We start from the raw sequence: 22,265 nt of genomic DNA on the forward strand, positions 1-22,265 counted from the left end.
TTCTTTATTTTTCTATGACTAAGCCCTGCTTGGGAAGGGGTTGTCATTGGATTTTTGTCATTGAAGTGGGAGTTACCCACAAGCTGTATAAAATGGCTGTATACAATTTCCGTGGCCTGTCATATTGAAGAGTTTGGTTCCGAAATTCAATATCTCCATTTTTAAGAATATTCATAAATTATGTTTTTCATTGGGTATTTCAAAAGTAATATCAATAATCTTGCAGTTATGTTGATTTGAATAAAGTGAAGAAATAAAAATCAAATAATAACCTAACTGCAGTTCCACTGATATTGCCTGGAAACAAAATACAAATTATTTATTAAAATTCATTTAAATGTCTCACACTCCTGTATTTGTTTTTCCCTCTTTCTCCTGTCATATATAGAATAAGATGGAGGACCAGGAGTATTTCATGGCTGTGGCTTTCCTCGCTGCAAAACAGAGCCCGGACACTAACTCTAAGGTATCACTGTCTACAAGCCCAACTAACACTCCCGCCATGTGTTGCTCCATTCTACTCTTATTGTCATGAAACATTAATGGGCCTGCAAGGTCATCACGGTTCTGTCAGGTTCTTTATACCGGTGATTATATATAATATATTTAATTATATATATATAAATGTAGTCTCTTTTTTAAATACAGCTCTGGACAGGGGTGCCTCCACTTGAAAGTAGTATTGCCAAATTTCTTGCCAAGCCCAATGTGTTGTATTTATTATCGGAGAAAATTCATTCGGAATGGGTCATACAGGAAGCCTACCTATTTTCTTTGTAATTGCCTTGATTGCATTGTAAGACTAATCTTAACATACACTACTCAGTCATAAGGTAAATCATTGCCGTTTAGCCAGGTGAAGAAACATTTTAGCTGCTTTTACAATTGTGTGCATATGTTCCCATTACATGACTATGATTTGACAGGTGTAAAACAATGTAGCCTATTGTTAACAGAATAATAATAAAAAAGATAAATGCCATTAAATGTACAAGAACATTGACAGTAAGTCACAATAATCTTAGCAGTAATTTCACAGCCAGCCAAAAAAGTAGGCTTTAGACAAATGTGTCAGGAGGGCACATTTGACCACTGACAATTTGCTCCAGGCAGTGTTGTGCAAGTTCGTACTTCAGCACTTTGGTCAGCATAAGTAAAGTACCTACTTTACTTACTTACAAGAGCTAGCCTATACAAGTTCAGATCATACAGATTTAAATGAATAAATTCACTTTCATAAATGTGCACTGTTAGTTCAAGTGTTCAAGTACTTCTTATACTTCTTCATAGTCATACTATCCTGTTTTTTTTTTTAAATACACCCTCTTTATAATCAGCTGCCCATTACTACCATGACTAACTGCTGTGGACATTCATCACGACCAAACATTTATTATTCCACCCCTTCATCAACACAATATGTAGGGGTGGAATAATATAACAAAGCACTTTAGTTTATACCTGGCCACCTAGTCTACATTCACAGTTCACAGACTTGTGCACCAGAATGACACCTTATTACCTTCAACTAGTTTGGTGAAAGGCTATTGAATCTCTCTCCCTCTCCCTTTTCTTCTCAAATAATATTGTAGGCCCTACACCTACTTGAAGCCCTAACTGTAGAATGACTCATGGCATTATGTTTTTATACTGCACCAGGATATATTGTGTAGGCCACATCATTATTTGTATAAGCACACACACTAAATGGAGATCTAGGATTAGTTTGAATTACAAATGCAGAGTAGACTGCGCCTCAAAGGCGACTTTGGTGCACCCGCAGTTGCTTGTCGCTGCCGTTTCAGGCTTTAGAAATGTAGCCTGTAGTCTAGTAGTGCTCAGGCCGATAAGGAGGGTGGGGCACATACTGTTTATGAATGATAGTTTTTTTCCCCCATATGCAGAGCTCAGAGTACTGTTGCATCTTGTTTGTGGAAAATATCTCATGTCAACAATTTGACACAAAAGTATGTTGATACATATTTTTGCGTATTTTAAGTGGGTACAATATGCTTTTTAAGTGAATATAACCTATGCCATAGCCTAGTCCTGGGGGGGGGGAAAGAGCTCTTCAAATGCTAGGCTATATGTTTTTTTAAGACAGTCTAGCCTACCCATATCTGGGAATGTATGATGTGATCATGCTTACATATATCTTATGTCAGCCTTTTGATTAGGGAAAAATACTTTGTGCTGCATCCATGCCACCTGAAGCATGCTGGTAGAAATATCTATTCAAAAGCACAGCGGATCTGTACATGCCATGACCAACTTTTGATTCTTTGATTTGGAAAGCAAATTCATTATTTTGGGCTGCTATTAGAATATATTAAAATTTCAGCCCAAAGTTGTATAGAATTTTACTCTTTGCCATGTTTTGACCAAGGTGTTCGTGAGATATACCACCGAGAGTAATGGGTGTGGAGATAGACGAAGCGCTGTGTGCACAATGGAAATATGATTAAATGCCATGTATATAAAACCTTCATTTTCTCGCGAACCGTTTATCACAACACCGTGCACTACACAAACTGTTTATCACAATATCATGGGAAAGCTCAGGTTCTGCTTTCACGTGATATCTAACGATCGTGAATCCAACACTGTGTAATTTATGAGTGATAAGTACTCCGTGAGCAATTCAACAGAGAATAATGTGTGAATTTGGACACATTTTTGTCCGTCGGCCACATAGTTAGAGTCTATGTTGTGGTGGCCCCTTGATGGCGCCCCTGCCTCGTCTTTCCAAAAGTGTGCACGTTGTTTCGCCATGATTAGGAAAGTGTGTGAGAGACAATTGGTTCATTTTATCCTAAATGTGGTGTGTTGCCAAATCTTGTAAGTACTGTATAGGCTAGCCGATTGTCTAAATAGGGAAATTAAACTGTGTGCCTTTACATTTTCAACCTACATGAAAATAAAATGCCTCAACCTCTAAAATGAAGTGGACTAAATTATATTGCATCCCTTTCAAGCTGCACAATTATTCCACTACGTGTGTGTGTGTGTGTGTGTGTGTGTGTGTGTGTGTGTGTGTGTGCTTTCGTTAGTGTTTAATTTTTACTGAAAAACACATCTTTTTCCAGGCATGGTCTGATCCATTTTTTTCATTTTGTCTGTCTGTTTTTTTGTCATCTCCTCAGTAACAATATAGAAGTTTCTAGAGTATGACAGACTCTTGCTCTTGACAGAATGAATGAGACAATGAGAAGAATATGATATGATGATGATAGAATATGTCTCTGTGAACCCCACAGACAAAAGGCAGGGGAATGTATTCAGAGTGCATTGTTTTGAAAGCCAGTATATGACATCTTGTGTTGGCTACGAAGATTAAGCATGTCTTGAACATTATAGGACAGAAGAATCCATCAGTGATAAATACTGTGAGAAACTACGACAAATCTGACTCCATAAAATTAAAAAGTTGACCTTCAGTATTACCAAGTAGTTTTTAAGCTAGTGGCAGAGTAGTGGCATGGCACACAAGGAGAGATACATTAATGGTGGATAAATGAAGAATTAATTAAATGGTAAACCATAAATTAAACGTAACCAATATCAATTAAATGGAATGCAAGGTAAAACAAGATAGGCAAGTACACTACAAGAAGTTAAATGTCAAATACATCAGATAAACTAAGAAAGCATCAAATGTACATAGGATTATATAATTTATTCTAGTTAGCATTTGTCAAAAACGAAACTCTGTGTGTTATTTCTCTGGGAATACTGAAGGTAGGGGTGAGCTACCTCTCTGACATGTTTCGTTTGGTCCTTGTTTTTTTGGGGTTTTTTTACACAAAAGCATCTGCTAATAAATTGAAATATAAACATAAACACAAACAAACACAACTTCCTGTGAAATCCCTGACTGCACCTTTAAGTAGGCAAATCTGTCAATCCAAAGGTCAAAATGCTACTAGCTGTGTCATTGGAAAAGGGGGGTGGAGGGTGGCGCAGCAGGCCAAAACACAAACTTAAAACCTACTTACAGGCTGCAAATGTAAGTTTGAATTGTGAATATCCTGACTGTACCTGGGCTGAACCCTTGAGTCTCTAGCTTCCCATCTCAGTGGAAACCTGAAGGCTCACTGGCTTTGCTGTCTCCTCTGCTGGAGCCATAGCGAGCAGGGATGTTCAATAACATTCTTCAGTTCACAGTCCCATCTTTGTAGCATCTGAAATATCCCTTTTCTTGACCTCAGCTGACATGTTGACGTTATTTCTGTCCAAGGTCGGGGCCTGCATTGTGAACACGGAGAAGAAGATTGTGGGCATCGGCTACAATAGGATGCCAATTGGCTGCCCCGCTGGATCGCTGCCCTGGGCTCGAGACAATGTGGACCCACTGAACAATAAATATATGTATGGTGGGTAGCGTATCGTAACTTTTCATCATACTCATCACCATTATTGCCAGAATCAGGGTCCATTCGAAAGACACAGATAACACAGACAGGACATACATACAACATACATTAAAAAGTATAAGGCAAAGAATGTCAGACACCAAACAGGACGAGGACCACAAAAGCGTCACGTTCAAAAGTTTATTTAAGGGTAGGGGGTTAAGGGGGTTTCAGGGGTTCCGGGGGGGGTACAGGAGTTCCAAGAGTCTGCGTGTGTGTGTTCCCCCAGTAGCCGAACAGCGATGGCAGGAGCTGGATGATCCGGGAAGTCCTGGGGGAAACACCCACACAACAGCAATTGAAACGAAGCAGCAGTACAGTCAAGGACTAGGCGGTATTCGTAGAAGAGGGACGGAAGGCAGGTCAAGATTACCGGGGCTGGAGAACACAGAAGTAGTCGAGCGGGTCCGGGATCACAGGCAAAGAGTCAGAGGCGTTTTCAAAAACAGGCAGGTAACTGGTGCTGGTTGCAGACGATCTGACAAGTGTGGACTGAAAAGCAAGGCTTTATATACAGGGCATGATGAGTGGTGAATGCAGTGCAGCTGGTAGGTAACGAGGGTGAGGCAGAGCAGAGCAGGAACAGGTGGAGGTCATCAGACTTCAATCAGCGTGTGTTACCAGGCAGAGAGAGAGCTCATGACAGAACCCCCCCCCTAAGGGACGGCCCCAGAAGTCCCCAAGAGTGACACCACGTCGGGAGGGCGGAGGGGAGCCGGTGGAGGGCTAGAATTCCTCCGAGTGGTCCGAGCGAACATCCTCATCCTCGGAGGGAGCTGGAGGGTTGTGGACAGAAGACGGGACAGGTACCGAGACAGGGTCAGGCACAGGACAGGAAGCCGGGCGGGCAGGACGGTTAGGGACCCCTCTGGGGCGGCCCCTACGGATTGCAGGTTGATCAGGATGCAGACGGTGGAAGTCGGCGATGAGTGTCCGGTCCACAATCCGACTGGCTGGCACCCAGGTTCTCTCCTCAGGTCCATAGCCCTCCCAGTCGACGAGATACTGGAGGCCCCTACCTCGCCGTCTGGACCGAAGCAGGCGTCGAACGGTGTACACCAGCCCACCGTCAACGAGGCGAGGAGGAGGAGGAGGAAGCGGCACGGGGACCAGCGGGCTTTCATGCGTCGGCTTGACTTTCGAAACATGGAAAGTAGGGTGCACCCTCATGGAGGTTGGCAACTGGAGCCGGACTGCGGTTGGGCTGATGACCCTCTGGATAGGGAACGGGCCGAGGAATCGAGGTGCCAGTTTACGCGATTCCACCCGCAGTGGGAGATCCTTGGCTGACAGCCACACCTTCTGGCCAACACGGTAGGCGGGTGCCGGCGATCTTCGGCGGTTAGCCCCAGTGGCATAGCTGACAGCTGACTTGAGTAGCGTGGCACGAGCTTGTGACCAGGTAAGACGGCAACGGCGGGCATAGGCGAGGGCAGACGGGCAGGACACATCTCCTTCCTGGCTGGGGAACAGGGGGGGCTGGTAGCCATACACACACTGGAAAGGTGACATACCAGTGGCAGAGCAGGTGAGGGAGTTGTGAGCATACTCTATCCACATCAGTTGTTGTGCCCAAGCCTGGGGTTTGCGAGAAACCATGCACCGCAGCGCCTTCTCCAGCTCCTGGTTTGCCCGCTCGGATTGACCATTGGACTGGGGGTGGAACCCAGAGGTGAGACTCACTGTGGCCCCTAGAAGACGGCAGAACTCCTTCCAGAATGTAGAGGTGAATTGCGGGCCTCGGTCAGAGACAACATCCCTGGGCAGCCCGTGTAGACGGAAGACATGATCAAGAACAGCCTGGGCAGTCTCTCTGGCAGATGGCAGTTTAGGGAGGGGAATGAAGTGTGCCATCTTGCTGAACCGGTCAACCACAGTGAGAATGACAGTCATCCCACCTGATGGTGGGAGGCCAGTTACGAAGTCCAAGGAGACGTGGGACCAGGGTCGTGTGGGCACAGGCAAGGGCTGGAGTAAACCAGCGGGGGGCCGAGTGGAGGACTTGTTCTGATTGCAGGTGGGGCAGGCACGGACGAATTCTCGGACATCCCTTCTCAAAGAAGACCACCAGAAGCGCTGGGCAAGGAGATGGCAGGTGCGGGCGGAGCCCGGGTGGCAGGCAAGGCGGGAGTTGTGTCCCCACTGTATGACCCGGGACCTCAAATTCTCTGGGACGAAGAGACGACCGTCTGGGCATGCACTGGGACTGGGATGGTCACGGAGGGCCTCTTGAATTTCCTCCTCGATATCCCAGGTCAGGGCAGCTACGACGCAGGGATCGGGCAGAATTGATGCAGGTTCCTGGGAAGGGGCGTCATCCTTATGAAACTGACGGGAGAGAGCGTCCGGCTTGGTGTTCCGAGAACCTGGGCGGTATGACAGGGTGAAGTTGAATCTGGTGAAAAACAAGGCCCAGCGGGACTGTCTGGGGTTAAGACGTTTGGCATTGCGGATGTATTCGAGGTTTTTGTGATCGGTCCAGACCAGGAACGGAACTGTGGACCCCTCCAGCCAGTGACGCCACTCCTCCAGGGCAAGCTTGACAGCCAACAGCTCACGGTTTCCAACATCATAATTGCGCTCTGCAGGTGAAAGCCGGCGAGAGAAAAATGCACAGGGGTGCAACTTGTTGTCCTCCTCTGCCCGTTGAGAGAGTATGGCCCCGACTCCCACGTCTGAGGCATCCACCTCGACAACGAACTGCCGGTCTGAATCCGGCATCTGGAGGATGGGGGCAGTGGTGAACCGGGCCTTGAGGGTATGAAAGGCTGTGTTGGCCTCTGGGGTCCAGAAAAAGGGGTGTTTGATGCTGGTCAGAGCTGTGAGGGGAGCGGCGACGGAGCTGTAGTTCCGGATGAATTTCCGGTAGAAATTGGCAAAACCGAGGAATTGCTGCAACTTCTTCCTATTCCCCGGAACTGGCCAGGAGGTAACTGCCGAGACCTTTGCGGGGTCCATCTGGATATTGCCTTCAGCGACGATGTATCCCAGGAATGACACAGTCTGAGCATGGAACTCGCATTTCTCCGCTTTGACATAGAGCGAGTTCTCCAGGAGCCGTCGAAGAACCAGCTGGACATGACGGGTGTGTTCGGACAGAGTTCTGGAGAAAATTAAGATGTCGTCCAGGTACACGAAGACGAATTTATTCAGCATGTCCCGCAGCACATCATTCACCAGCGCCTGGAATACCGCTGGGGCGTTGGTGAGGCCAAATGGCATTACCAGGTACTCATAATGGCCGGTGTGGGTGTTGAATGCAGTCTTCCACTCGTCACCCTCCCTTACTCGCACTAGGTGGTAAGCATTTCTAAGGTCCAGTTTGGTGAAAATAGTGGATCCCTGGAGCAACTCAAAAGCAGAGGTGAGTAAAGGCAGAGGGTACCGGTTCTTCACTGTGACATCATTCAGACCTCGATAATCAATGCAGGGGCGAAGAGAACCATCTTTCTTTCCCACAAAGAAGAACCCGGCACCAGCAGGAGAGGAAGACGGGCGGATGAGTCCAGCTGCCAGGGAGTCCCTGATGTAATCCTCCATAGTTTTTCTTTCAGGAGGGGATAGTGAGTAGAGGTGACCTTTGGGTGGAGCAGTCCCAGGGAGGAGATCAATGGCACAGTCGTACGGACGGTGTGGGGGCAGAGATGTGGCTTTGGTCTTGTTGAACACCTCTCGGAGGCCATGGTAACATTCAGGGACATTAGAAATGTCGGGGGCAGTGCTGGGGGGTACTGAGCCGGGGGGCAGCGAGGCAGCACGCAAACAGGTCAGGTGGCAGGCATTTCCCCACTCTTTCACAGTTCCGGAGGCCCAATCGAGGTGAGGATTGTGGAGACGGAGCCAAGGGTAGCCCAGGATTAGGGGTTGGCCTGGAGAGCTGAGCAGGTGGAAGCGGATGGTCTCTCGGTGGTTTCCTGACACCATCATTGAGATGGGGGCTGTGATGCTGGTAACTGTGCCAATTACGTGACCGTCCAGGGCCCGGGCTGGAACAGGAGTGGACAAGCGATGGCTTTCCAAGCCCAGCTGACGAGCAAGTCCTGTGTCAATAATGTTTGCTTCTGCGCCAGAGTCCACCAGGGCTGCCAGGGTGTGGGTGGAATCAGACAGGTGAAGACAGACTTGGATGAGGGGTTTACGGCTGATGGAGGGCTGAATGTTCATTGAGCTCATCCAGATTCCTCCTACATCTGGTGAGCTCCGGCTTTTGCTGGACAGGTGGCGACTCGATGACCATCACCACCACAGTACAGGCACAAGTTGGAGGTGATGCGTCGCTGGCGCTCTGCAGGGGTTAGGGAGGCGCGGCCGATCTCCATCGGTTCAGACTGGTCCGGCTGGCTAGATGGTGTGGCAGGTGCGGACAGAAGGGCAGTTGGGACACTCCGTGTGCTGGTGGATGGACTCTGGCGCCCTCTCTCACGACGGCGGGCCTGGATCCTGCGGTCGATGCGGACAGCCAGAGCAATGGCTTCATCAAGAGTGGGGGGTTGATCATGGGAAACCAGCTCGTCCTTTATGTAGTCCGCCAGGCTGTGGAGGAAGGCATCCACCAATGCTTCCATGTTCCAGGAGCTCCGACTTGCCACAGTTCGAAAGTCAATGGAGTAATCTGCAACAGTCCTTCTGCCTTGGCGAATACTCATCAGGGTCCGAGATGCCTCGGCTGTTGTGGATTCCAAATCGAATACCTTGAGCATCTCCTCTGCGAATAGGTTGAAGGTTGCACATGCTGGGGTCTGGCGCTCGAACTCCGCCGTTTCCCCAGAGTCGAGCTCGGCCCGTCAGGTGAGTGATCACGTAACCGACCCTCGCCCCTTCAGTGGCAAAAGTCCTGGGTTGCAGGGTAAACTGGACACGGCAGCTCGTCAGGAACGCCCGTACCTGGGTTGGGTCGCCGCTGAACCGCTCTGGATTGCCGATCCTGGGTTCTGGGGCTCCGGCAGCCACGGCAGCAGTGGACTGGGCAGGAGACTCGGGTGCTGGGCCGGTGAGCAGGCTGGCTGGGGCTGGGCCGGTGGGAGCAGGCAGAGGAGAAAGGTTGGTGAGAAGTTGAATGATCATTGCAAGTTGTTGCTGTTGCTGCTGGAACTGCTGACGCTGTTGGTAGCCGGCTTGAAGTAGGGAGGCAATGTCAGCAGTGTTGCGGTTTACCTCTCTCTCTGTCTCTCCCAGGCGTTGCATGGCGGTGGGTGGTTCTGGTTCGTCGGTTTCCATGCTGGTTCGACCGTGCGCTGGGTCCATGTTTGGTCAGATCGTACTGTCAGACACCAAACAGGACGAGGACCACAAAAGCGTCACGTTCAAAAGTTTATTTAAGGGTAGGGGGTTAAGGGGGTTTCAGGGGTTCCGGGGGGGGTACAGGAGTTCCAAGAGTCTGCGTGTGTGTGTTCCCCCAGTAGCCGAACAGCGATGGCAGGAGCTGGATGATCCGGGAAGTCCTGGGGGAAACACCCACACAACAGCAATTGAAACGAAGCAGCAGTACAGTCAAGGACTAGGCGGTATTCGTAGAAGAGGGACGGAAGGCAGGTCAAGATTACCGGGGCTGGAGAACACAGAAGTAGTCGAGCGGGTCCGGGATCACAGGCAAAGAGTCAGAGGCGTTTTCAAAAACAGGCAGGTAACTGGTGCTGGTTGCAGACGATCTGACAAGTGTGGACTGAAAAGCAAGGCTTTATATACAGGGCATGATGAGTGGTGAATGCAGTGCAGCTGGTAGGTAACGAGGGTGAGGCAGAGCAGAGCAGGAACAGGTGGAGGTCATCAGACTTCAATCAGCGTGTGTTACCAGGCAGAGAGAGAGCTCATGACAAAGAAAGATACAAAAAAACATTGCACTTCTATAAAAGACACCAGTGTATCCACAGGGGTGATCTATCATATCATATGTGATTTCAAGCCCATACATTTTATTTGTCATATTCAGTAATCATTTCCTCACAACCGCTAGATTCCCAATTCATGACTACATGAAAGAAAAAAAAAACAGTCTCTGTAGGCAGCCCAGACTCCAAAAACTGGAAACAAACAAAATAAAGGCAGCCTGTCCCCCAAACAAAAACAAAACCCTGCATGGAATTTCTCTGGGACTACTGAAGGTATAGTAGAGGCCAGTACCTCTTATATTATACCTATATATATACACACATACATATATATTTTTTTTTGTTTGACAAAAGTATTTTTTTTTTATTTAAATATAAACATAAACATACATGACTTACTGTACAATCGCTGACTGCACTTTTTTCTTGTTGCACTAAGCATTTGTGCTCACAAGCTTGAAACCCAGTCCTGCTGTTCCATCCATGTTTAACTCTGGTACCATTGAAGGCCTACTTCTTGCCTTGACTTCTCTAACAGCCTCAGCATATGACACATGATTAACAACCTTAACGGCTCCTACACACAGTTGCGTGCGGTGCAGCCGCCCATACGTATGTGAAAGACATGTCAAATGGAAGAAGCTTCTTTGGTCTGATGAGACCAAGACTGTGCTTTTTGGCAATCAGACTATAACCCCAAATCAGAAAAAGTTGGGATGTTGTGTAAAATGCAAATGAAAACAGAATGTGATAATCTGCAAATCTCGTAAACCTATATTTACCTGCAAAAAGGACATAGACAGTAGCCTGACGAGCCAGACCCACATTAAAATGTAGGGTCTGGGCACTCACCATTGGCAGTGCTTAGTCCGAGGGGCCGGATAATCGGTTGTCTTTCAAATTCCCTGCACGCAATAGGACAGCGCTATGAGTCCCATGCGTTTTCCCACCGGAGCTAGTTGGCCTTTCAAACTTTTGCCAACTTAAAAAAAGCTTGTGTCACGCTGTCCGCCAACAGAAACATCCATCTTCTGTGTTTTCAAGTAGCAGGGAATTCAAGGCAAACCGTTGCAACTCTGCCATCAATCATTATGTTAAGCCCGCCTAATGTCTCTATACACGATTTGATTGACCTGATAGAAGTTAAATTTTTCCAGCACACAAGCCAATGGAGAGTTGCTAGATTAGCGCTAGGGTGCGTCTAGATTTCTAGGCTACATAGACAGCATATCAAATGTTGAAAATGACAAAACTTCTAAGGAGTGCTGGGATGGGAGAGGAGAGTGAGGCAAATAGTGAGCCTCTCCAATGAGGGAGTCTCTGGGGAACTCTTCTGCTGTCTTCTCTGACTCACACTTGCAAGGAGCAGTGATAATGGAATTCAGTTTGTTTACTCATCACCAGTGTTGGGCATGTTACTTTAAAAAAGTGGGAGCGTACCTATGTTCCCCGGGTCCTATGTTCCCCGCTTTGTATGGGACTGGAGAACATACAGTAGGACCCTTTTTAAAAGAAAAAACCTAACCCTAAACCCGAATGACCCCAACAAGGGAAAAGTTGTTTCTAGTTACTTCTCCCAAAAAGTAACTGAGTTAGTAACTGAGTTACAGCATTATAAAACATATAGTTACCAGGGAAAGTAACTATTGCATCTATTTTTTTTAGTGTTATGTGTTATGTTAAATATGTCAAAGAATTTGGACCCCTTTGAATTCTTTGGGCTCGCTATTGCTTCCTCTGTCTGGTCGTTTGTGTTTGTGCGCAACTGTGCATGTGCATGCCACCCAACTCTGCCTCTGGTTGGCTTACCATGAAATTTTACTCTACCTTAGCCAATAATCATCACTTACACGTTTGTCTCGCCCTGGGCAAAAAAAATGTTGCAGCTTCTGTGGCTGAGAGAGCCTGGTTGGATGAAAACAGCTTCAGTGAGCTTAATTACAGTAACACACAGCATTTTATTTGTCAGTAACGGTAACTGAGTTGTGACGATGGAAACAGTAATTGGATAGATTACCCGTTACTGAAAAAATAACACCGTTATTCTATCTCTGCTCATCACAAAGCTACCTTTCCAACACATAATTCAGTGATGTGTATTAAGATTGTTGCCTTCTCTAATGGCTGTTCCTCTCCATCCTTGGGTTGCAGTGTGCCATGCTGAGCTGAACGCCATCATGAACAAGAACTCGGCAGATGTGAAGGGCTGCACCATTTATGTGTCCCTGTTCCCCTGCAATGAGTGTACCAAGATAATCATCCAATCAGGTGAGGAGAGGTGGAGCAACTGAGGCAAGGATGAAGGACAAGAAAAAACTCAATCAGAAGGATGCAGTTGAAAATTATAAAACAAAATTGAAGGAATTTGGGTTACAGGCACAAATGTTTTTTTTATAATTATTATTTTCACTCACAAGCTTAGGGATGTTTTTATTCCTTCCAATATTACACCTCTTTGTATACAAACACTAACTCACTAACTTACTTTCTCTCTGATAATACACTACAGAACAAAACCACTTAATTTCACCCCTTATAAATGCCATACTTTTGACCTTAAAACCCTTCTATAATTAAGTTGTTTTTAGAAATGTTCAAAGATTAAGGTCAATTAAGGAGAAAAGCCTACTGAATTTACCTTTTCGATTTCCCCTTAATTTCCCCCATTTATCAAGGAATCCCTGAATTAACACTTTAAAACAAGATTAAGATATACTTAAATTGTCCTTAACTACCCCCTTAATCACAACAAATAAAGGGAACCTTGACTTGACACCTTAAGGTGAGGATCACACTGACCAGCGGCAAGCGGCAGGTTTCCTAATTGTTCTCTATGGTTCGGCAGGGGAACAGTGGCAGCGCTAGCGTAACGCTACCTTTGAAAAAGCTGAGCGTTGAACTTGGTTCAACTTTCAAAGCGCAACGTGAGCGTATTCAATTGTCACTTTAGGCAAACCTTTTGTGTTACTTATAGGAACGAGGTAGAACTTATTATGGTCTGAGCACTGCGTTATGCTTGCCGCTGGCCAGTGTGATCCCTGCCTAGGATTAAGGGTTTTCACACAATTGCATTTTAAGATAAAATGAAGGGCCTGTTTTACAAATTAAGGGACCCTTAATTTAAATTAAGTGGTTTTGGTATGTTTTCAAGGGTAATTTATGGTAAATGAGAGTACATCACGTTTCGTAGTGATAGGCAGAGCTTCCCTGTTCGCACCTCATTTGCAAACATTTTGCATATTTGGCTCACTCTCCTCCTCTTGCAGTCTCACATGTTTCTCTCCATTCTCTCTCTCTGTCTTTCTCTCTATCTTGTTCCATACTTTACTCCATTTTCATCTCGCAGCCTCACTCACACCTTGAAGTATGGAGGCATTATAACTGGAGAGGATGAGTAAGTCCCGCCCCCATGTTCATGCCCCCAAGAGTGTAGCACTGTAGCTGCCTGGCTACTTTAGCTGTTGGAACTCAACTCGAGTTAGGTAAAGCCAAATGTTTTCGGGTTTTTTTTCCCGTACCGACAGTACTCGGTGATCTCGAGAAACGGAGATCTATGTGGAAAATCGCTGGATTTCTCCTGTTAGTATTGGAGTAATGTGCATGGTCAATTATTTTACCCTAGCTGCTGCATTTTGTATCATCTGAAGATGTTTGATAGTTTTTTTAGGGAGGACTGTGAAAAGCCCGCAGTAATCAATTTCTCGTGTCATATTCTGAGGCTTTAATAGTATCCTTTGCTTTAAACCCTTTTGTGTCAGAGAGTGGCAATCCTAAATCAATCCTAAGGGCTTGTTAATTTCTTGACAGTTGTAAATAGCACACAAGTGTTATTTGTACTTCTAATGATGATGTTAGAGAAGAAAGACTGTCTTGCTTTCAACTCTGTGAACCTCTGAGCATCTTGGAACATCCCATACCCCACCACAGACCAGATCAGGTCAGTCAGGCCAACACTGCTCAGCCTGTCTTACAGGTAGTTGACTTCTTTCCTCTCTCTGTTTCTCTCTCTCTCTCTCTCTCCATCTCTACATCCCTCCTCTGTTACCTACAGGTATAAAGGATGTGATTTATTTGTCAGATAAGTATCACAACAAGACAGAGGTGATTGCCTCCAAAAGAATGCTTGACTTGGCAGGAATCCCATACAGGTGAGTCTCCAGAGCTCCTCGTCTGGCACCTACTCTGCTATTGACATGCGGGAAAGAGAGGGAGACAGAGAGAGAAAGAGAAGGGGCCAGACATGCTTCATGTGCATCTAGCTTCATGCACATCCAGCTGGTTGTTCTACAAGGTTAACTCTCAGCCAGAAAAATAAAACTGTGAGCACCGTCACCTGTGTGAATCCTTTGTAAATGTACTACCGACACAAACAAACCTTTTTATGTGTTTGAGTGTGTGGCATTGCTGCATTGTTCATTCACAAATATAAATTACTCTGTGTGTGACAAAACTATGACAAAAACTAAAGGTCATCATAGTAGTGGGAGATGGATTTCTAAGCTGAAGGAAGAGGGGAAAATATGAGAGAGTGTTGTTTCACTCAAGTTTGGGTTAATTTCATTCAAAACATCACAAGAGAAAAGTTCACTTAAACTTTTTCTTAAACAAAATATTTTCCCTTTTTTATCTCTGTCTCTGTCTCTGTGTGTGTGTATCTGTGTGTTTGTGTGCCAGGCATTTTCGGCCGTCTTCCAGAAAGATCGTCATTGATTTTGATGAAATTGAGCCTGGTCTCTTTGATAATCCACCGGCTGATCCACCGACTGATTGACGGCCCTCCCCACGGCATTATCTTTCCTCTACCACTGATGGCTTCTGTTCTCTCCCTCTCCACACAGTCAAACCAAACACAAGCACTTTTTGATTCATGATGTATTTTTACTTTTAGTCTTTTAACCTGAAAATATATTATTTCTATTACAGAAATCTATCTGTAATATAAATCTATCTGTAAAATATTACAATATTTCTATTACAAAAAGCTTTGGAATGTAAAAAGTAGTAACGCTATTCCTAAGCAGTGGCACAGGCTGTCCACCGTAGTGACTTTTTAAAATAGTTAGGTTTGTATCTATTTCTTTCTGCATTTTCCCCTAACATTTTCCATAACATTTCCCTAACAGCAAGTATAATACTATTAAATGTAATCCTCCACATATATTAATGAAGTACTGCCATTTCAGAAATTACTATCAGTCAAGTTTAATGACTATCAGTCAAGTGTAGATGTAGTGAGTCTGTTATGTCCATTTTGAAGGCATTGCTGTGAATGGCTTTTTCATTGAATGCAACATATAGCACCAAATGCATTTTCTGTTTGACTCTACTACTGCTGTGACAAAATATAATTAAATAAAATCTGTGTTTTTGTTTGAATTATTAATCAGTGACATTCCTGTCTGCAGGTCACACATACTGTACATGTACTTATATATGCTAGAGACAGACTATGACAAGTTATGACTGCTAGTTCAACACATATTACATGTAATGACACAAGCAATGAAATAAGGCAATTTGTGGGGTACTATTCCGCAGGGGACCAGTATAGTGGATTTTGACCAATATGACAGTAGCAATTGAAAATTTTAAAAGCAGCTGACATTTGTACAAAGTTAGTTGCATGGATGTACTAATCATTGTACTATATTTCTACAAGATGGGGAGAAACTGCTTTAATTATGTGCACAAGTGATAAGATGATATGGAATTTGAATAAACCGTTTTAAGAATTTCAATTCTGATCTGAGAAATGCACCAAAGCCATTAAGAAAAACTGTAAGCCCACTGGACACGCCCACCTTCGCGTTGCCACATGTTCTGGATTTCCCGGGATTGTTCCCTTTTTTGAGTGACTGTCCCGGATAATTAAAAATATTTCCCGGGACACGAATTGTCTCGGTTTTTGGTGAAAATGAACTTCTGATTATAATTTCTGCTAGTTTCAAATGAAACGATTGTTCGGTTTCGTTCTTGGTTGTGTTTATTGTACATAAAATACATACATACACAGATATAAAAGGCATGCTTTTTGTTGATTGGCAGCAAAAATAGATTTTACCTTATTACCTAGCAATTGCCCGCAACCAGCTATGACCCCAGACCCCACTTTGTAATTACACGCGCCTGTCTAGCCTAGTTGCTCTGTAGGCTAATATAGAAAGGGACAGCAGCAGGGAAAGAAGTCCAAAGCGAGTGCGTGTGTCTGCGTCAACGAGTCCATCAGGGCAAATTGGTAAGAGACTATAAGAAATGTTTCAACATTGTATAGGCTGCTACACAGCAAGGCGTGTGGTGCGCTCTCACCACGCACAAGGGCACCAAGAGGCCGAGGGGTACCAAAATGTAGCCAATAAATAGCTTTAATGCAAACTGCTTTTTTCTCTTCGAGAATGTTTACGATGTCAAACCAACTCAGTGTTACAGTGTTACAGATAATGCAGCAGATCTAACTTGAACGGTACCCCTAATTAATTGAGAACGCATCTTGAGCACCAGAGAGAGAGATAGGCTGGCAGGTTCCAGGTGGCTTGTCATTGTTGATATCCCCCTTTTAATATAAGAAACTTATAACAGCGTGTAATAACTTAATACTATGCATAATATTGTTATTATAGTGTTTTATCAATGTGGCACAAACAAACAAGCTACAGTTTATGGATTAGCCTTATATCTTACAAGAGTGGATGGGTTTTATGAGAAAGCTTAGACTGAGGGACCTTAAAGTGACAATGCACCATATAAGTTAAACAGCGTAAAATTTGCAGCGTTTCTTAATATTTCTAACTATATAATTTATAATCTGCCAAATCAGCGACGAGAGGAGATGAAGCTATAGTTCTGAAATCAAATGTGGTTGTGATAAACGGTAGAAGCAACACCTGCAAACATAAACAAATTGCAGTCGGTAGATTTAGCAAAGGTAGGCTGAGATAGGCCTACATTGTTTTCTGACTGCCGATGTTTTTTATTGTCTGTTTTTAGAAGTTTTTAAAGTCAGGAATCCTTCATCTATGTGATTGGTTAGCTAGAGTAGTCCAATGATTTCAAAGTTAACGCGATGTCTACGCCGATCAGTGATGGAAAGGTTTCGCAATCGTGAGTGTCCAGATTTTCACAAAGTGATTGAGTTTGGTTTTTACCAGACTAACCACAACCAAGCAGCTTCTTTGGCTTCTGGTTTTAGGAGTCAGACGGGTAACAGAAATGACTCCAAACTACCTCAAGATGCTGGCGATCTAATGATTTTCTTGTGAGTATCAGTCTCAGATTATTTTCTTTTTTGATTGTATGAATTCAGCCACCAGAGGGTGCCACAATCCGAGAAATAAAATAAGGAGTGGTATTGGAAGACTCTGAAACTTCTGATAGCCAAAGCCAGGCAATATACATGCATACTTTATTGCCTGGAGACCTGGAGGAAATCTATCCTCACTGACCTCTAAAGAATCAGAAAAATGCAATAATTGTATAGCAAGACAACGGGTTAAAAAAAACACCAACAGCAACATGAGGGAACAGTACACAGTTTTAGGAATAGCCTAATGGATCTGAAAAAAAACAGATGTGTATCGTTGCCATGATTGCAATAAAAAAAAAAAATAGATCAGCCTTAGTCTGCTGTGTGACATTTTCTGAGGTTGTTCATTTAAACTCACAGCGCTATCGAGTGGTAGGCTACGTTTTTCCACCTGACAAGGAAGACTGGTTCCAATATGGTGGTGGGCCTCATTGTTGATAGGGCAGTGACAATCAGTTACTCAATCCAGTAATTCTTTAGAGATCAGTGGTTATCCCCTCATGGCTACTCATCACATGAAGTATTCTCAACGCTTCCATTGTCCATCAGCCATTTGGCCTTCACGTGATAAAAAATGTAAATTAAAACATAAAGCACAACAAACATAAATATAACCAAAGCTTCCATCAAAACCTTTACATTCATCAAAATTCATATTTCAAAACTAAAAATATTACCGGTAATTCAATTTCCATAAAAAACAAGATATAGCTTTATTATATTTAATCAATCAATCATTAAATTAATCCATCCACCAGTGTAGGAGATAATATTCATAAGTATTACATAAAACCACATAATACAGAACCAAGTCAAATACTCAAATACAGTTAACAGGTAGTTAAAAGCAGAAGTATGCTTGAAAAACAAACACACTTATTTCCCCACAGTTCATACCACAAGGAGCGCAACCAAAGTGTTCATGCACGCACTTCATGTGCTCTCTCAGTCCCTCCAAACGAAAACAAACAAATCCAAACTCTGTGGCAAAAATCCAACGAAAAGGAGAAAACAGTCTGAAAAATCCACGTCCAGTGCAACAAATATAATCCACAAAGAAAACGTTGAATCCGACGAGGCATTCGATGACTGAAACATTAAAAGGATCCTTCTTAACGTATACCAGCGACTTGACATAGGAGACATCTGTGCTCAGTCCTGGATTTCCGGTAGGTCTGAGGTCCTGAGATAGATCCACCTTGAATTGGGATATTTTCAATCCACACACACACACACACACACAAAACACACACACACAGTTTGTCCAAAGTCCAGGTCTCACGTAGACTCCCTGTTCAACCTCTCCCTCTCCCCGGGCCCTTGTGCGTTTTGAAACTTTAAACATGTCAGCTGACGCTTCACAGGACGCTTGCCTCACCTAACACTTACACTCAGCTGATCAGAGCTAACACAGACAACAGAATTCAAATGGCGTTCATTATAGATACTACAGACGTACAGGGAAATTCCACGCAAAACTGTCACGTCCATAACGCCAGCTAAATACAGTACCATGGCATTGTGTTGGTGTTGGATGGATGTGACAGTTTTGCATGGAATTGCCCTACATAAGATTGAGAAATAAAACGGAGAACACTTTCATGTTGGTTATCATTTCATAACACAGGCTTAAAGAAAAGTGAATCCTAAAATGATGTGGCAGTGCTACAGGCCTTAATGTTTATCTGATGCCTGAGCAGCTTGTGAGGACTACAGGTTCTTGTTGGGCTTTTGGCCGGGCTCAAAGTAGTATGTCACAGGGAAGGGTGCTCTATGTACATATAAACAGTGTTTAAATTCCTTCTCACACATCTATGCAGAATGTCACAAGCCTGGTAGACAAACGGGGTGACACTGCCTCTTCCCAGTCTGTCTCGTACCTATAGAAAATTATATTTACATTTCTGGATGTGTACAATTGTACATAAGTTGCAGCAAGTTTTAGCAAGTGCTAAAAATAGGAAGCAGTAGTTATTATTTTATATTCCTAAAACCTAGTTTTGGTCTTACTCAAAACTGCTTTACTGACATTTTATTGGTTTTAAACTCGTTATCATCTAAAAATATACCCTAAGTTGAGAAATATACTGAATATAAATAGACAAAAAACATATATTTTTTTTTAAACTGGACAAGGATTTTTTGGATGACCAAATGTGAACAACACACACGCACTCACACACATGCACACAAAATAAGACGTGTACACAAAAGCAAACATGCTTGCTTCTGTCTGACATGGTCTTGTTAAACATATACATAACTCTCACAAACATCTCCATTTCCATCTGCAGCACAGCATACAATGGCTTCTGGGGATCGTCTGGTGCCCAAACAACACACTCGGCAAAATGGGCACCTCCCACCTGGGCCTCCACCTGCGCCTCCACCTGGGCCTCCACCTGGGCCTCCACCTGGGCCCAAACCTTCAGTTTTGCTGCGGCATCAGGTGAGTGATGAGAGGGTCCATAAAGACTGTTATTGTTCTGCAGGGGCCTGGCTCTTCTCAGGCAGGTGAGTTAGTCACAGACAGTTTAAAGGTGCAGTCAGCAATTGCGTGTGACGTCACATTTGTTTATGTTTACATTTACAGTTCTTTGCTGACACTTTTGTCCAAAACAACCAAACAAAACACACCAGAGAGACACACCAAACAAACAAGACACACCAATGTTATGGGTTTGATCGCTGTATGCATACCATCGCTGACAACACCTTTAAGGCATGTTTTTAAGCACTGAACAAAATTACATGGGAGTGAGATCAGTTATGTAAGTGCTAAGAGATCAGTGATGTAATTGTCTGGGGTTGTATTGGCAAATCATCTGTAGTTGAAATGAAGATGTGCCTATCACAGCTCTTGGCCTTTATATAATAATAATAATAATAATAATAATAATAATAATAATAATAATAATAACTTTGTTTTGTAAAGCGGTTTTCAAGATACGCAGGGTAGCTTAACAAAAAGGGGTAGGGGAAGGGGGTTAAAGGCCAAAGTGCTTTTTGAACACGCCAAGGGAGAGGGCACTGTGTATGTGGAGGGGTAGATTGGCCCATAGATTGGGGGCAGCAACACAGAAGGCTCTGGTCCCCAAAGGTCCGAAGTCTGACGTGGCCTTTAAGATGCTCATTAATGTTTCCCCTAACCCCTTCACCATGACCATGCATGATTTCTTTTTTTTTCTGATTCTGTTGGGCTGTCTAAAAATGTACTCACATGGAAACATTTAGCTTCACGACCTGAACTGCACACTATGGGCTTCCAGCATGTAGTTTCAACTCCAACAGCTCCAGGGCCACCAAGTCATCTGAAGTCCAAATATTTTGACAGCCTGTTTTTAATGTCAAACAATAGCAACAGCTACCTGATCCATGGCCAGAATAAACAACGGGGAAGATTAATGTATTTTATCTGAGATATAGTAAAAATAGAAACATATGATTGCAAGAATGGCTTCAGTATTTCCAGTGCAGAAATGTATACAAATAGATCATTGTGTATGAAGCCCTACATGTACAGTAGCTACACTAGACTCATTTTTAAATCATACATGCTGTGTTACAAAACAATTATACATGATGTCTTACAAAACAACCCTATACTGTACACTCTTATGTGTGCCCAGTCCTTATCTAAACAACTGGTGGTGGTGGGGGGTGGGGGGGTTGTGAGAGAGTGTGAGTGTGTGCGTGTGTGTTGGATGGGTGAGTAGTGGGTGGAGAATCATATGGTAGGGCTGTAATGTTTACTGAAAGTACAAAGCGTAGACCTGTCAAAGAGTTCCCTTCCACTCTATTCTTAGCACCCACAGGACATGTGTGAGAGAGAGATGGTGGTGGGGGTGAAAGAGCAGGAAAAAACTCACCCCATCACTCCAATCCATCTCATCTCCACCCTCCCCTCACTTCCCCTGTGTGTGTGCGTGTGTGTGTGTGTGTGTGTGTGTGTGTGTGTGTGTGTGTGTGCATTTTTGTTGTGTCTACATGTCTGTTGTCCTGGCAATGACTTTTTCAAGACTACAACAAGTGAACCTATATAGTGCTTCAGGCGATCTGAAAAATGAAATTCAAAGAAAGAGGAAATAGACTAATATACTGTGAAATATACTAGCATTACTTGCTTTGTTTTTTTGTTTCTGTCTTTGAACGTAGTGACTGCGTGTGACGTTGCATTTGTTTATGTTTATGTTTTCGTTTAAAGTTCTTAGCAGACGATTTTGTCCAAAACATCCAAACAAAACAAACACACGAAACAAACAAGACACACCAATGTTATGGGCTTGACTGCTGTACATACGATCGTTGACTACACCTTTAAGGCATGATGACTGAAGTTTAAGTACTTTGTAACCATGCATATAGTGATTTATTTGTTTTCTCTTTCATTTCATTGCCTTATTTTGTCTTTTGTGGTGTCACACACACACACACACACACACACACACACACACACACACACACACACACACACACATCAAATTGCTGAGAAGCTGTCAGAGTTGAGTTCAGTGACTTCAGTAAGTCATTGACCGAGTACCGTGAGCTTCCAAGGGTCACAGACATTAGCAACAGCAGCACCACAGAGGAGTGTTTGGCCTTGTCACCATGACAACGTGACAGGGATATGGAAAACATTTATTCCTTTCCCACTCTCTCTCTCTAGACCTGCATACATATTGTGTTATGTGTGTGTGCATGAACAACAGACATGCACTCTTGCCA

At 44.0% G+C, this 22,265-nt stretch overlaps 1 protein-coding gene across 27 annotated transcripts in view; it reads left to right on the forward strand.

The window, feature by feature from the left end:
• The window catches only part of LOC121700107 (deoxycytidylate deaminase-like), a 70,806-nt gene that overhangs the window by 14,970 nt on the left and 33,571 nt on the right, over positions 1-22,265 (forward strand). For 11 of the 27 annotated variants that reach the window (XM_042082824.1, XM_042082825.1, XM_042082823.1 and 8 more), the window contains exons 2-6: positions 389-466; positions 4,238-4,373; positions 12,392-12,508; positions 14,292-14,388; positions 19,835-19,989. In XM_042082824.1, the coding sequence (XP_041938758.1) occupies positions 389-466; positions 4,238-4,373; positions 12,392-12,508; positions 14,292-14,388; positions 19,835-19,989 (583 nt within the window). Of the gene's footprint in view, positions 1-5; positions 206-388; positions 467-4,237; positions 4,374-12,391; positions 12,509-14,291; positions 14,389-14,914; positions 15,617-19,834; positions 19,990-22,265 lie in introns of those variants that run through there. The other 16 variants (XR_006027109.1, XR_006027108.1, XM_042082828.1 and 13 more) reach the window with 6 other exon arrangements.

The sequence above is a fragment of the Alosa sapidissima genome, chromosome 24, assembly GCF_018492685.1.
Source record: "Alosa sapidissima isolate fAloSap1 chromosome 24, fAloSap1.pri, whole genome shotgun sequence".
Classification (NCBI taxonomy): Eukaryota; Metazoa; Chordata; class Actinopteri; order Clupeiformes; family Clupeidae; genus Alosa; species Alosa sapidissima.